Source organism: Cheilinus undulatus, linkage group 4, assembly GCF_018320785.1.
Source record: "Cheilinus undulatus linkage group 4, ASM1832078v1, whole genome shotgun sequence".
NCBI lineage: Eukaryota > Metazoa > Chordata > Actinopteri > Labriformes > Labridae > Cheilinus > Cheilinus undulatus.
This window is the reverse complement of record NC_054868.1, coordinates 28,938,362-28,954,631: the sequence shown is the minus strand read 5'-3', so window position 1 is coordinate 28,954,631 and position 16,270 is coordinate 28,938,362. Positions and strand designations below refer to the sequence as shown.

Here is a 16,270-nt window from a genome sequence, read left to right as displayed (position 1 = left end):
CTTACACTGCCAGCTTTATGTTGGAGCTCTGCCTCCCCTGAGACAGAGAACAAGGCAAAGATAGGGCATGTGTTTCTCTGCCATGGACTCTCTATAGCTATGGGTTATCTTTACAGTATGATACAGTAATCCTGTGAGTACTGACACCTTCATGTAACTTAGGCTGCATTCACACTGCAAGCCTCAATGCTAAGTTCTGATTTTTTGCTATTTTTTCACTTGGGCTGTCAACATTAATGCATTAGCTGTGATGAAAATATATTTAATAATAAATACATTTAATTTTTAATCACGATTAATCACATGCTTTATTATTCCTTTTAGCAAACATTGGTTAAGCCACTGCAGAGTCTCCCTGCAGTGGCTTAACCAATGTGGCTTAACAGTGATATAAAATAAGTCCATTACTGTTCTTGTTATAATCTTTAATCAGCCAAAGATTCCTTATTTATTTATTTATTCAAAATAAGGCAAGTCTCTATCTAAACAGGAGGGAAACTGTATAGAATGTGAAACAGTGGAATTTCAAAATGTTTCAAAAAGGTCTCATTACTTTTTAAAATGTTGCCTCTATCAGACTCCTACATTCACATCAGGGGATCCATGTATGACTGTGGTCCAAATCTGATTAAAAAAAGATTATATTTCACTTTGGCATGAGCTATTAAAATAGACTTTCAAAAATCTGATTCATGCCACTTTGACCTGCAGTGTTATTGCAGCCTTAGTGTCATCTCACTTACATACAGCAGGAAGGCTAAAGAAGCACACATGAAACATGTTATAAAATGGATTAATTTCTCTTCTCCTTGATTAATTAATCCCATCTTTTTCTTCTCTACTTCCCTTTCTTTTCCATCCTTGCTCTTCTGTCTCTCCATTCATTATTTCATCACAATCATGACGCTTCTGCCCTCAGCCACTGCATACAGCAGATCCTCGAGAGTGTCCATCACTGCCATGTTAACGGGATTGTCCACAGGGATCTGAAGGTTTGTAGGACTGCAGCGATGCTCAGTCATGACCCTGTGCAACAAATGGCAACATTTTGGAAAGCCTTTGTGAACCCCCCACCCCATCATTTGCATCCATAATCTGTTTTCTGTATGTGTTTGATGAAATAAAAATGAACTTCTTCATCGTTTTCTATCCAAGAGAAAATATACAATCATAAAATCCTGATGTTCACTTTTAGAGGCTCCAAAGGTTTTGGCCACTTAGATTAAAGAAGCAGATTTGACCCTGGCTTTGATATTAAAATCAGCTGCGGTTTTGGTGAGTCAAAAAAGGGTTTAGAAATGTATAAAGCCTAGCTTTGCAATCCACAGTGACCATAAAAAAGTATTCATCCCCCTGGATGTTTTACCCTTTTATTGATTTGATAAACCAGCCATGGTTGATGTAGTTTGGCTTTTCTGACAAGAGCAGTTACAAAAAGCCTCTTTAATGTTTAAGTGAAAACAGATTTCTACAAATTAATTCCAATAGAAAATATATATGTTAAATAAGTGACTGCATAAAGTCAGTTTTCAGCACATGCACCTTTGGCAGCAATCACAACACTTGAGTATGTGTGGATAGGTCTCAGTCAAGCTTGCACATCTACTATGAGTTGCCCCAGCTGTGCGTAGGTTCAAATGTTAGCTAGTTTGAATGTAAGTTCTTACTCACAACAGAGTTTAGGCTCCTAACTTTTAAGGTGCTGCATGATAGTTTCAATGCAGGCTTAAGTTGTAACTTAAATCTTACACCTACCTCCTACTAGGTCCTTCGTAGAATGTGGCTGTCATAGTGATAGCTCTGAGAGACTGGATAACCTGGAGGGTGACGAGGAGTTAAAAATACCTGCAATTTGGGGTCAGAACTGCGTTCTTTTAACCTTACAAAGCAGATGGATTTGCCTGTTTCCGTGTTTCTCACTGGCGAATCTATTTTGCAAAGCTCCCATCTGAACAGTTTGGGCTTGGTTAGAAAGAGACAGGACCAATCAGCGTCGAGGGGCAGTACTTTCGGGCGCAGCAGAGTCGTGACGTGTGCAACCAGTGAGAAGAGGCTGGTGGAATTATGGCGAAACACATTAGTGTGGATGCTGTTAAAGTGCCAGTTTTATCAGAACTTGAAGACCTTTATTTGTTAAAAGAAGAACAGAGAACAGCACTGAGTTGTTTTATTTTCAAAAATGACAAAAGGTGTGTACTGACATGTCTACAGTTGCCATGGTTCATGTCGTTATGCAGTTCTCTATAGAGTTTACTCCATCGGTAGGGGCGCAGCTAGGTAGCTGCTTCTAGGCTACATCACGTGTTTTGTTGCTCTGATAGGCCCGTAAAGATGTGACAGACTGAACGTTCATCCAATCACACTCCGAGGTTTTTTCAAAGGCTCTGGCCTTTCCCAAAGGCTCTCTATAAGTTTTCCAGATCTATGTGTGAGACATATCCATCAGGTGTGCCAGGTTAGTGCAATGTTTTGTGTCTACCAAACATAGCCTCTTGTCTGAAGGCCAAAAAGCATCATTTTGGTTTCATCAGACCTAAGAACTTTCTTCCACTTGACCATGGAGTCTTCCACATGCTTTTGGCAAACTTTAGTGGAGATTCAGTATGAGTTTTTTTCAACAGTGGCTTTGCTACTCTCCCATGAAGCTTTGACTGAGGCAACTGGACATTTTCTTTGGATCTGTCCCCTATGTTTCAGCAACCTTTTCTCTAAGTTGCTCAGATTGTTCTTTTGTCATCATGGTGTAGTGGTAGCCAAGAATACTGATTAACCAGTGACTGGACCTTCCAGACACAGGTGTCTTTATTCTACAATCACTTGAGACACATTCACTGCACTCAGGTGATCCCAATTTCACTAATTTTGAGACTACTTGCATCAGTTGGCTGGGCCTCTGTTGAATTAGGTCAGTCACTTTAAAGGGGGTGAATATCTATGCAGTCACTTATTTTACCACACATATTTTTTTTAATTGAAAACTTTGCACTTAGTAGGAATCTGTTATTTCTTTAACAATAAAGGGTTTTTTGGTATTAAAAAAGCCTAATTTTATTGACCTTGATTGATTGATAAAATCAATAATAGGGTAAAACATTCAGGGGGATGAATAAGTTTTTATAGGCACTGTAACGTATTGTCACATCACAGTCTTGCTGAGCCTTTATACATTTGCTATCACTGTCAGGAATACACATCCTCTGGCATATTAATGTAAGAGTGTGATTATTTGAGTGCAGCCCCTTGGTGACAGGAATAGGAGCAACCACAAGCTAGAATCTCAGGAATGATCTCCATTAGCATAATTATGTAAACATTACATTGAGATATGAAAGATTTTCAGAGGTCATGAATATTCTGACACTAATCTGGATTCTCATCTCTCAAGACCTTTCAAAGTAGAGTGATTGTTGACAATTTATTGTACCACAGGAAGTATAGAGTAAATAAATCTGAATAACTATCGTGGTTTTTGAGATTACTGTGTCGTCAGCTTCATTAAGGAAGTTGTCCTTTGCTGAAATGTTTGAAGTTTTCATGTGCTTAATAACCAGGAGGATTTATGGATATTTATTTAAATGAGTGTGTAGATGTGTCCAGTTGTCAGTTAATATCTTATTGAGTCACATGTTTGCTATAAACTGGCTGCTCACAGGCTGTCTGTGTTTCTAAATGCTAGTGAATGTATTATTCATGAGAGCACACTGTCTAACTGGCCTTAGGTTAGCAAAGACCTTTCTGCACCTGTGTCCATAGTGTGTTTGCTGTGTGGTGTGTAGTGTGTGTGTGAAGCTGTTTAAGGGTGTGTATGCGTGCTTGCTGAGGGCTTGCATATATTTACGAATGTGCTAAACTGTGTTAGTGTGTGTTTTCCGTTCCCCATATGTGGCTGAGTCACTTTTTTAACACCCACATCTCCTGTTACACCACACCTCCCTCCTGTATCCTTCTCCCTGCTGTGTGGATTTGTTCCCACTCATGGATTTTAACAGTGGATTGGCTTTTTTTTTTGCTGCCAAACTCCCTGTTTTAGAATCCATGAGACTGAGAGAGCAGGTCCACAGCTCCAGCGTGGAAAATGTCTGTTTTCACCCAGAGATCTGGTCCACATTTATGTTTTTCTGTCATCTCTCTGTGGCAGAAGGGAGTTGCCTCAGACACGGATTTGAAATCAGTTTAGCACTGGGACCCCTAATAGTTAATATTAGGATTTGGTTTGGCTAATCTGATCTTAGATCTGTATCTGTGGGTGACCTGTCCCCAGAGCGTGTGACCTCTCACCTCTAACCTGTTTGACTCCGCCCCCCCCAGCCTGAGAACCTTCTATTGGCCAGTAAGCTGAAGGGGGCGGCGGTCAAGTTGGCTGACTTTGGGCTTGCTATCGAGGTGCAGGGGGACCAGCAGGCATGGTTTGGTGAGTATTCGTCCATCCACTTTTGATCTGAATCAGTTGGTCAATCAAGGGACCAACCAATCAGTTGATCAATCAATCAATCTCAGTTAGTTGACAGTCAGTAGACTCACTCAGCTGCCCACTCCTGCCTACCATTCCCTCCATATCACTTCTCTAGGTTTTGCCGGCACTCCGGGTTACTTGTCTCCAGAAGTTTTGAGGAAAGACCCATACGGGAAGCCAGTGGACATGTGGGCCTGTGGTAAATAACATCCTGATTCTGTCACCGCAACTGCTGATGGATATTCAGTCCCGTTTCTGCTTTCTTTGTATCATTTGTTCACAAAGATCAATACCTTAGAAAAAGGCTGGTTTCACATACATTACAGAGGCCGAACAAAAATACTACAAGAAGAAATACCTTCACACTTTAGTAGATGACCTGTTTTATATTTTTTGCAAATATAAAAACCCACAATAAATCCTGTTCCTTACCTCCACATCAGTTCAGCAGCAGCAGATAAAAACAAAGCTAACCATAAAGGGGGATAAAGGGGAGAGCTTTCTGGGTCCCAGCCAAATGGGGGGCCCATGGAGGTCAGGAAAATCATGTAAAATCACTGTAAAGTTAATCTGTGATAACCGTATTTTATTTTTAACCGGAATAATAACAACCATTATCTAAGTAACAAAAATGAATTTTATTAAACCCACTTAACTAAAACAGAATGACCTGTTTTGCTAATGTTAACAATGTGGATGGGCACATTGAACTAAACTGCTTGGTAAGTAATGTCAGATTAGATAGCTAAAATATGATGTGAACAAAATGTCAGTAAGCCAGAGAATAATGTGAAGGGAACTGAAATTACTTTAAGTGAAAACAATAAGAAAATTGCAAAATAAAGGCAAAAATTGGCAAAATAGGTCAAAAGTGGTATGGTAGTATTAGTGTATTATTATTATTATTATTACTATTATTATTATTATTATTATTATTATTGTTATTATTATTTTATTATTAGTCTAATTATATAGTAGTAGTAGTGGTATGATAAGTGGAAGTGAAATTGGTTAAAGAGTGGCAATTATTAGCTAAATGTGGCTTAAATTGTTTAAAAGATGCATAAAGCCGCATCAAGTGGGTTAAGAAAACTTCAACTTATTATCCTTTAAGGGAAATTTGCTTTTCAGCCAAGCAAAAAATATCAAACATGAAAAAAATTCACGCAAACAATGATAGAAAGGCAAGAAAGTGGCAGAAATTGGTAAAAAGTGGCAAAAAAAGGGTTACAAGGGCCAACAGCATAAAAAAAGTTTAAGTGGTTAAAGAGTGGCCAACTTGATTAAAAGTCGCAAAAATGGTTTTAAAACTTAAAAGAGGCAACAAATGGGATATAAGAGGCAACAACGGGTTATTAAAGGCAAGAATGAGGCAAAATGGGTGGGGAAATTGTGTAATGCAGTTTAACATTTGGTCAAAATTGGTTAAAAGTGGCAGAGTAAAAAATTGATAGAAATTAAAAAATGAGGAAAAATGGGCAGAAACACTAACGACAATCTGTTAACAAGAGGCACGAATGAACAAGTTGAACATCAGACTCGATAATAGCTTGACACTATTTTCAGCTCCAAAGTGAAGTCATTGGTGATCAGGACGCTAGCACCAGTGCTACTAATCCAACACACGTGCATTGATATCAATAAATCACTGCTGGGGAAGGCCCATCCTGTGGGTTTTTAGGGGCCCAGACAATTCTGTGGGAAAGCCCTGGGTAAAAAATCTAGGAAGGAAGGAAGAAGAAATGCATACATTACTTTTGTTTTTGTTGGAACTTTCCTGTCACAATGTAAAAGTGTTTTAAAAAACACAAGCTAATCTTACATAAAAGATAAATAACATTTACAACTGTCTCTGTCAGTAAACTGTAAAACCCATCAAGATGTGTAGACTTTGATCACTACTCAATGGTTGAGCTAAAGCTCTAATATATCTCTCTGTCTGACCTGATTACATGTTTGAATCAGAGTGCTCTTTATCAACACATGCTTTTGCATTTTCCATTGTTACATTCAGTGCATGAAGGGAAATATATGATGGTTATTATGATGATTTTTACTAACATGCATCGTATACCTTATCATTTCCCTCTAGGTGTGATTTTATACATCCTTCTGGTGGGATACCCTCCCTTCTGGGATGAGGACCAGCACCGCCTTTATCAACAAATCAAGGCTGGGGCCTATGATGTAAGAATTACACACAGTGCTAACAAAGGCTGTGATTAAGAGAAGGGAGATATCTTGCATCTTCTTTTTTTAATGTGTTTTATAAATCTAACTTGTTTACGGGGCAATTCTGGGGTTTGGACGCACGTACACTTCCCTTTTAGTCTGGGCTCTACGCACTGTTGTATTAATGAGACCCAACATCTGGACTCTGGCTGGGCCATCCCAAAACTTTTTTTATTTCATCTGGTGAAGCCTTTCTTTTATAGATATAGATGTATGCTTTGACTTATTGTAATACTGAATGATAATATTTATCTGTATCTTCAGCTTTTCACAGAAGTCTGAAGGTTTTATGCCAAAGTTATGTATTATAACTCACTTCAGCTCCACTGGAACCCCAGTTCCAGCTGGTTAAAAAGAGCCCTAAAACGTGATGCTGCTCCCACCATGTTTGACTTGATGTGATGCTTTGAGGCTCTCAGCTAGAAGTGGGGTTTTTGTTCAGGTGGAGGGAATTATTAACAGTTTCAAATACCCATCAGTGTTCTTATTTTTGCTCATTTCACTTAATCCTCTTCTCTTTGGCCATGCTTTAAGGAGAACTTCCAGTGATGGTGGCTATATGTTAACCCTACAAGCTATGTTTCTGTAATGAGTGTGGCACTCTTTCTTTTTTTTTTGACAGTTCCCGTCTCCAGAGTGGGACACTGTTACTCCTGAGGCCAAAGATCTGATCAACAAGATGCTGACCATCAACCCCAGTAAACGCATCACTGCCGCTGAGGCGCTTAAACATCCTTGGATCTGCGTATGTGGCACCAACACACAGATGATACAAAAACTTTGAAACACAAACTGATAATCATCATTGATGATGAAATGTTTCACTAGTAACAGTTCTGTTGTCAGATCTAACTTCCACAACACACATCTCTCAAAAGACAAGACTTCTACACCCATTTATTCTTCCAATCCATTGTTTCCATCGTCTGCTAATCCTCAAATCCTCTCCTCTTCTTCCTGCAGCAACGGTCCACTGTAGCTTCCATGATGCACAGGCAGGAGACTGTGGAGTGCCTGAAGAAATTCAATGCCAGGAGGAAACTGAAGGTGAGGGTGTCTGGCAATCCTTCATGTTTCTATTTATGTAGAACAATCCATCCAGCCATCCTTCTCTCTCTCTTTGCTCTGTTCTGTCTCCTTCACTTGACACTTCGTAACTTAGAAATGATGACCTGTTGTCTAAAACCTTCAAGTTGCCCTTTTGCTGTGCTCCTCCTTCTTGCTTTAACCATATAATCAATCTTCTATTTCTGTCTCTTCTTCCCTTTCATTACCATTACCTCCTTCTTTCCTTATTTTCTATTGCTGCAGGGAGCCATATTGACCACTTTGCTGGTCACAAGAAACTTCTCAGGTATGTCTCTCTCAGCCTGATGACCCGTACATGGTCTCCTAATTATAAAAACTAAAAACAAGATGCAAAAGTTGCTACTCAGCCTTGATAACTGTCCTTAATTTAGTCGGATGCTTTCTGCAAAAAGCATTTTAAGGGACAGATCAGAGGTAGAAAGTATGCAAATTAAACTTTAAAAAGGCTACAGCCCTTTTGCTTATTTCTTTTTCTGTTTCTGTATGAATCTAAGATAATGTTCCCACCAAGGTTTCTGTGCAACACCTGTTGCCTGTCTCTATCTAGTAGTTACTTCTTTACTCTGTCTATATTTTGCTCTATCATAGTGCATTTGTCATTTCCTTTGACCTATCTCTATTTTCTCAGACTTTTTCCAGCCTGCTTTCTTTCTTCATTCTATAGTAACAGTCATTAGTGCATTTGTGTCTCTTTTTATTCATCATTTTCTTCCTTTTTTTCACTTTTCTTTCCTTCTTTTGTTTGGATTGTGGTTTCCATTTGAGGTAAGATATTGGAATGACAGAGATATATATGGGGTTGGGAACAATTAAGTAGTTGCAGTCTTTAGGCTTTCAAATAGCCTATCAGATATGCATGAGGATAAGGTGTTTTGTATTCATGAAAATGGTATTGAACTTCGCACTCGCAGAAGTGCCAATTTGAGATCAGAATAAAATTTAGGTGTTGAAACAGCACGGGTTTTGAGATGCAGTCGAGTTTTTTGGTTCCTTTTTTTTGCCATGTGAGAAGGTTGGTTGGTTTGTGTGTTTGGGTGCTTGTGGTTAAGTGCATGTGTATGAGTGTAAATGACCATTTGAAAATGCTGCGTGAGTCTATTAGTGATAGGTAGATTTGTTTTTTTCATCATCTGTTAAATCCACACCCAATCAACCACACACCCATCAGCCCTTGCCATGATTTATCACATTGCAGGGAAAAAAACTTGCATTAATAACAGCAATGTTCTAAAGCATTGGTTGCATTGCATTATGGATCTTGCAGATGGATTTTGCACCTGGAGTTTGAAGATAAGCACAGTTGACTGATATGCTTGCTGCATGTTAGTATAGCCTCAGGCTCACAACTCTGTTTATGAACCCGTGTAGTGAAGTGTTTTTTTTCTTTCCCTCTGCAGCAGCCAAGAGTTTGCTCAACAAGAAACAAGACGGTGTTAAGGTGAGTTCCAGAAATGCATTGTTACTTGCATTTAGTCTGTTGGAACGATAAGTGTCTGAGGAGCCTTCTGGATAATTCTTATGCATTGTGCACTTAGTGACATCATCATTCAGGGACAGTCACCCTAAGCAGTTGGGCAATGGTTGTTACTCCCCCAGCTTTAGCAAACAGTTTTTATGTGACAGAGCAGATCACATTGATTACACCTGGGTTTTATTTCTTCTGATATCCTGTTTAAACAAAGGTCTTTAAAGGCTGACCTAAACTTTACCACAGAGCCGTCTGTGTGCTCTTTCCTGGTTTCTCTGTGTCTTTTTGGGGGGTCCAGTCTGAAATGAACACTTGATGCATGTGTGTGTGCACGTTGACAATTTAGTGTGACTGACTAATGCTGTGTGCCTGTTTACATATAAGTGAGTGTTGGTTTGGGACTGGACCCTTACATGAATAATTTGAATCAGTGACACTGTTTGGTTTTGAGCTCAGGCTTACCATATGTGACGATGAGATCCATTCCAGGGAGCTGAATCCTTGCACATGTGACATCAGAACTCAAAATTAAACTTTGAAAGACATCTGAGACTTAAATCAAGGGGGTGTATCTGCAGGGAGTGTTATTCATATAGTGGGCAATGTGTATATTAAAAAGAAATTTATACAGATGGTGCCACAGCTGCTCTGCCAAATAATACGTTTAAAAAATACTTATCTAAATCATGTCAAGTGTGTACTTGGAAACAGCCAATTCCAACCTTGTAATCTGACTGAACAAGATGCCATTCCACGACTGTGCTGATAGAGTATAACAGCACGGTGGCTATTAATACAGAGCTTGTAAAAAAGTTTTCACCCCCTTGGATGTTAAACCCTTTCACTTGTCCTTTAAATCAATCATGACCAATATGATTTGGCTTTTTTAAATGACAAAAAAAACTTCTTTAATGTCAATGCAAAAACAGATTTCCACAAGTAAAGTCAATTAGAAAAGAATATATAAGGTAAAATAAATGACTGCATAAATATTCACCCCCTTTAAAGTGACTTGCCTAATTCAACAGAGGTTAAGCCAATTGGTGCTGGTAGTCTCACAATTAGTGAAATGGGAATCACCTGGTAGAGTGAAGGTGACTTAAGTGACTGTAGTATAAAGACACCTGTGTCTGTAAGGTCGGGTCACTGGTTAATCAGTATTCCTGGCTACCCTGACACCTTGAAGACAAAAGCAGATTTAAAGCAACTCAGAGAATAGGTCGTTAAAAAGTTTACGCCAGGGGATGAATACAAATGAATTTCCAAGGCACTGAACATCCCCAAAGTTCAGTTAAATCCATCATCAAAAAACGGAAGGAATATGGAACATGTGTAAACCTGCCTAGATCAGACTGTCCTCACAAACTGAGTGACCATGCGAGAAGGAAACTAGTGAGATAGGCCACCGAGACACCTATGACTACCCTGAAAGAGTTTCAAGCTTCAGCAGCTGAGATGGGAGGGACTCTGCATACAACAACTGTTGCCAGAGGGTTTCTTCACCAGTCAAAGCTTTTATGGTGAGTGGCAAAGAAAAGCCACTTTTAGAAAACTCATTACTAGAGTTAACCAAAAAGCATGTAGGAGTTTTCATGGTCAAGAGGAAGAAAGTTCTTTGGTGTGATGAGACCAAAATGGTGCTTTTTGGACATCAGGCAAGACGCTTTGTTTGGCGGACATCAAACACTGCACATCGTCAAAAGCACACCATCCCCACTGTGAAACACAGTGGTGGCAGCATCATGCTGTGGGGATGCTTCTCCCGCAGCCGGACCTGGAAGGCTTGTAAAGGTAGAAGGTAAAATGAATGCAGAAAAATATAAGAAAAACCTGGAGGACAATCTTATTCAGCCTGCAAGAAAAGTATGGTTTGGTAGAAGATTTATTTTCCAGCAAGACAATGACCTGAATCTAAGATGTCAGCTTTTCTGTAAAATGCCTGCAGAGTGTCCTGATTTGTTTTCTATGTCTGATGAAGAAAGACTCAAATTTTTGTTTACACACAAAGTGTTTCCATTTGCACAATTTGCGCTGAATGCTTTTCAACAGCGTAAGAGGACACTTTATGTTTCACTAAAGCTGCTGTCTTTGCACAAATATGTTTTCACTTGGACATTACAGAGGTTTTGTGTGATTTTTTTTGTAAAAAAAAACCAAACTAATTATATCGACCATGATTGATTTATGATTGATTGATTTAAGTGTAAAACATCCAAAATCCAAAATATCTATCTAGGCACTTTATATTTATATGTAATAATTTTATTGTTAAGCCAAGGGATGGTAAAAGATTATTCATGGTAACTTAAAATTTTATATCATTGAGTTGTGATAATGCAATATTTGTGTTAATGTGTGCATCATTTATTGTGCAGGGGGAGGTCTGCAGCCAGACCCCTCTCATTGTTAAGGCATCAGGTAAAGCAGCCACAATCACAACAAAATAAAAGTTATAATCCAACAGTAACACCCTGTAGAAAAGGCAAAAATATGGACAAAATGATAATTGTAACTGAATTGATTGGACAATAGCACAGAAGAGGGAGTTCTGTTGAACTAAGTATCAACCTGGGTTATACAATAGTACTCCCTCTTGTGTGATACTGCTTAACTAAATCAAGGAAAACAATGATTTTTAACTCACTAAATCCTTTTGTGTCTGGAGTAATTTGCTCAAGATATCAACTATACTGCCTTGTTGTGCCTAAAAAGTAATTAGCTCTCAGAGAAGTCTTGGTTGCCTCTGCGCTCATTAATATTACATCATGGGATGCATCAGTCGGGACGATCTCTCTGGAATGGACTATGTGGTCAGAGAGTGTGTGTGTTAGTGTGTCTGAAAAAGTGTGTACATGTATCATGTCCCCTCTACACTGCCCCCTGCAGGTCAACAACAAAGCCAACATAGTGACCAGTCCTAAAGACACTGGCCCTGCCCCTGCACTGGTATACTCACACAGCCTCACCAACAGCCGCACCTCCATCCACAAAACTTCCACACCTCCCCACCTCCCACCCCACTGTGGAGGAGGTACAGGTTCTCCCTTTCACACAGGCTCAGATCATGCCTATTTTGTCTCAGGCTGTCTTGAAATAACATTTAAATTCCTTACCAGGGCTTATAAAATAGGGGTGAAATTATCACTCTCATTTTTAGGCTATCCCTGAATGAAATAGTGTGCAAATGCTTTTTAGACACCGCATCATGTAGCAGTTCAAGCATTACAGAGAGAGCTACCATGAAAAAAAGCTTTCATAATTCATGCAGATGTGTTCATTCATTCATCTGAAATAGCAGAGTGTGCATGGGGCATACAGAGCTTGGCCAGTTCTAATTTGCTGGTTAATGTTGATCTTGAGGAATAAGCCTTTACACACGTTTGGATCTGGATTTTTTGTTTCTAAATCTGTTGTTAGGGGCAACCTTTACCTCAACCTCACCCCCATACCCCCCCCCCCCTTCTCTACAAGAACCCCTGCTCTCTCCTTTTTTCTTACACACTGTGCATGTGCTGCTCTTATGTCACTAAATTTGCTGCTCACGTGCTCTTAGTTTTGTTTTTGCTAGTAAAGTTCCTACTGAGAAAAAAGAATGTGTAGGGATTACTGCTCATGTCGTATGTCTGTGCATGGCTGAAGTGTGAGGATGTCGGCTCCTTAGACTCATTAAGATGCAACCTTCCTGAGGGATTTTGGTCGTCACTCATTGGCTCGCGCATGTTGTCTGCTGACTGGCTGTCTACGTCAGGCCACATGACTGCTGCTGTGCATGATGTCAAAGGCTTTATGTCCCCCCATTTGCTGCTGAGATGATTACGCATGAACATAGGCACATGGCATCTCTCTCTTTCTCTCTCTCCGTCTCTCTATCCTCCTTTCTTTCTCCATCATCATGCTCAAACACCCACACAAACTCAGTGAAGCTCACACACACAGACACAGATGCAAGCTGCTGATTTTATAATCTAGTGTAATCAGGGCGAGTGATTAGAAGGACTGAGTCGGTCATCAGGATCGATTCCACAAAAGCCCAGACATCTGATTACCATGGCAGGGCACTGCTGAGGGCTGATGAGAGAGGACAGACACAGAGAGGCATTAAGTAACAATTACATGCAGGAACAGAGAGAGAGAGATGCACGGGTTGAAAAAGTAGAAATAAATAAATAAAGAGCTTTTACTTGATCTTATACCAGCAACATTATGGTTATTTACTGATACATAGATACAGATTGATAGATATGTACCTATAGATAGATACAAACAGATACACAAAAACATCTCCTCTCTTACAGATGTTGTTATCATACTGTCTTTAACCCTCTTAAATATGATTTCCCACAGTTTTTAATTCATTTCCTCTCTTTAGGAACCACAGACAACTGTGATCCATAACCCAGTGGATGGAAATAAGGTATCACAACAAAACACGCCTCTTGAAATTGTTTCATTAATTTCTGTCATAGTAGTTGTTCCTAAACCCGAGGCTTTTTTCCATTTTAAAATAACAGTTCATTAAATTACTCTCCCTTTTCTCCCTTCTGTACTGTTATATAATCAGCTGTTAATGAAAGATATTCAGTGTGGCATCCTGGTGGCCTAGGGGTCAAAGACCCTCACCATGTAATCACAGCATCACTGATTTAAACCCAGTCACATTTATCCACCCCCTTCTTCCATTTATTCCTCACAGCTTTGTAGGACTACAGATGAAATGATTTCTATTATTAACATCTGTTACTTGTCCATCTTTGTCAGGAATCTATTGAGAGTGCCAACACCACCATAGAGGACGAGGATGTGAAAGGTAGGGAAATGTGTTCTTTGCAACAGACACATATTTCTCTCCTACACTTTGAGGTTTCAACAGTCTACAATTTTCCTATCAGATCAGTAATTATCTTCTGTGTTTTTATATTTTTGCAGTGCTGTAAAATGCACAGTAACTCATCATCACTATGTAGTCCACCCTGTCCCTTTTTTTGTGACTCTCTGTCATTTACTGAAGTTTTTCCATCTTATGTCCAGTATTAATTCAGGACTTGAGGTATCCATGTCTGTTTTAATTAGGGATGCACGATATTATTGATATGATACTGGTATCGGCAGATATGAGAAATTCTGCTGATATTTACGACTGATATTTTGATTTAAAAAATCTGCCCATATCAGCTGGAAATAATGACCGCACCAACAAATAAGCTAATGGAGTTTTTAGGACCAACAAACCTACATCAGCTGATGACTTTTTCTTTATTCATTCATTCATTCTTTATTATTTTGTTCATCCTCAAACTTCAAACAGTGTGTTTTTAGGACTGAAATTTTAGGTCTAAACTACAGATGAATATTGGTATCAGCTAAAATTAATTTGTAAATATCAGCATGTCAGACATCAACAAAAAACATCCAATATTGTGCATCCCTAGTTTTAATGTGTGTACGTTAAGGGCAGCACATAAAAAGCAACTAACTATGATTGTGCTTACATCAAAATAGAGCAATCAGGATGGTACATAATATTGAGTATAAGGAACATACAGTACAGTGTTTAAGTCATGCATTGAAGAAATAATTCACTTGTGGGCAACATTCAAAAATGTTTTGTGACAGGGAGGGAGGTTATTAGTTAAGGGTAAAATTTATTTTTGAAAAACAACCAAGAAATGTCTGTGTAAATCAGTGTATGGGGTGGACCTGTGGAGTTGGTTTGGTAATAAGTTGAAACTAGGTACATAAAGGTCCATGGTGAGGAAGTTATGTGAGAGATGTTTCTGAGGATGGATATTTGAATTTTAAACAAATTAGGATTGATGCATTATTTGTGATTAATCACAAGAGCTTTGTTTTTTAAAATCTCATTCTACTGCAGCATCCCTCTATAGCCACAGGGATGGATAATAAGTACACCACTATGCCTTAATGTCTCATTTCAATTTAAAAATCTCACAGACAGCTCAGAAGAAAGTCAGAAGTCATCTGCACCTTATGTTCTCAAACATTTTCCTTTTTACCATTCCCTTATTTCCTTTTCAATCCATAAGAAGTTTGATCTACCCGAAGTTCTTTCAAAATAAAAGCAGGTCTGTGCCCAAACAGGAAATCAATCACCCTTAGTTTAAAACAGAACCAAAGTCCAAACTGAAAAAAGTTTAAATGCAAAGGTGGATTTTGATAATGTGACAAAGGAGGGATTCATCTCAGTTAACTACAAATATACTAAGATTATTTGGCTTTATAAGTCCTTAGAATCTGACAGTCCTAATTGTTATTTATTCTTTTTTGTGTGGCAAACAAACAGAGAGGGGTCTGGCTTGTTTAATAAAGCAGAGTAAACAGTCTGCTTACAGAAAAAGAACGTGTCCTCCATGAACAGATTCTAATTTATAGCAAAGCAGCACATAGCTTACGTGGCTTGGTTAGCTGCATAAGCTACATTCATAATTTAGCTACGTAGCAAAAGCCAAGCTCATAAAGCAGCTACGTATTAGCTATGTTCTCCATGTAGCTACATTAACTTAAGCTATGTTAGCTAAAGCTCATGTTGCTAAAACTAACTTAGCTACACTGGGTTACGTAGTAACGTTAGTTACGTAGCTAACACAGCCATGTTTGCTTTAACTAAAGTTGAAAAAACTATAGTAAGCCATTGTTTGTGTAACTACTTCTAAAACAGGTCTGTATAATTTAATCCTGGGCCACACCTCTGATCTTTTTCTCTATTTTATTTTTGAAATGTTGCTAAATCTGTAATGTTTGCACTGTGGTGTTTTCATGAAAGTGCCTGTCAGTCTGTTTATGAATTAAGTACAACTCAAAAAACCAATCTATAACTGGAAATACATTGTAATGTCAAATTACGGCACTTCCATTCTGTAATAGACGGCATCTCAGATGTGAGAGTGGCTGTCAGAGATGTTCATTCTGCAGCCAGACTGTATTCAACAAACTAGGGCTTTATGTTTTTAACTAAATTGTAAATACATTTGTTGAAATATGAGTTACAAGAGGAAAAGTGAGAAAAGGGT

At 38.8% G+C, this 16,270-nt stretch overlaps 1 protein-coding gene across 18 annotated transcripts in view; it reads left to right on the top strand.

Moving 5' to 3' along the window:
• The window catches only part of camk2d2 (calcium/calmodulin-dependent protein kinase (CaM kinase) II delta 2), a 69,423-nt gene that overhangs the window by 40,521 nt on the left and 12,632 nt on the right, over positions 1–16,270 (top strand). For 9 of the 18 annotated variants that reach the window (XR_005991823.1, XR_005991821.1, XR_005991818.1 and 6 more), the window contains exons 6-16: positions 920–992; positions 4,309–4,411; positions 4,569–4,652; positions 6,546–6,640; positions 7,308–7,430; positions 7,649–7,732; positions 7,997–8,039; positions 9,172–9,212; positions 12,129–12,188; positions 13,612–13,656; positions 14,001–14,049. Coding sequence is in view for 6 of the 18 variants with exons in the window: in XM_041785988.1 (XP_041641922.1) it covers positions 920–992; positions 4,309–4,411; positions 4,569–4,652; positions 6,546–6,640; positions 7,308–7,430; positions 7,649–7,732; positions 7,997–8,039; positions 9,172–9,212; positions 12,129–12,188; positions 13,612–13,656; positions 14,001–14,049 (800 nt within the window). In the remaining 12 variants the exon portion in view is untranslated. The remainder of the gene's footprint in view (positions 1–919; positions 993–4,308; positions 4,412–4,568; positions 4,653–6,545; positions 6,641–7,307; positions 7,431–7,648; positions 7,733–7,996; positions 8,040–9,171; positions 9,213–12,128; positions 12,189–13,611; positions 13,657–14,000; positions 14,050–16,270) is intronic. The other 9 variants (XR_005991825.1, XR_005991822.1, XM_041785991.1 and 6 more) reach the window with 3 other exon arrangements.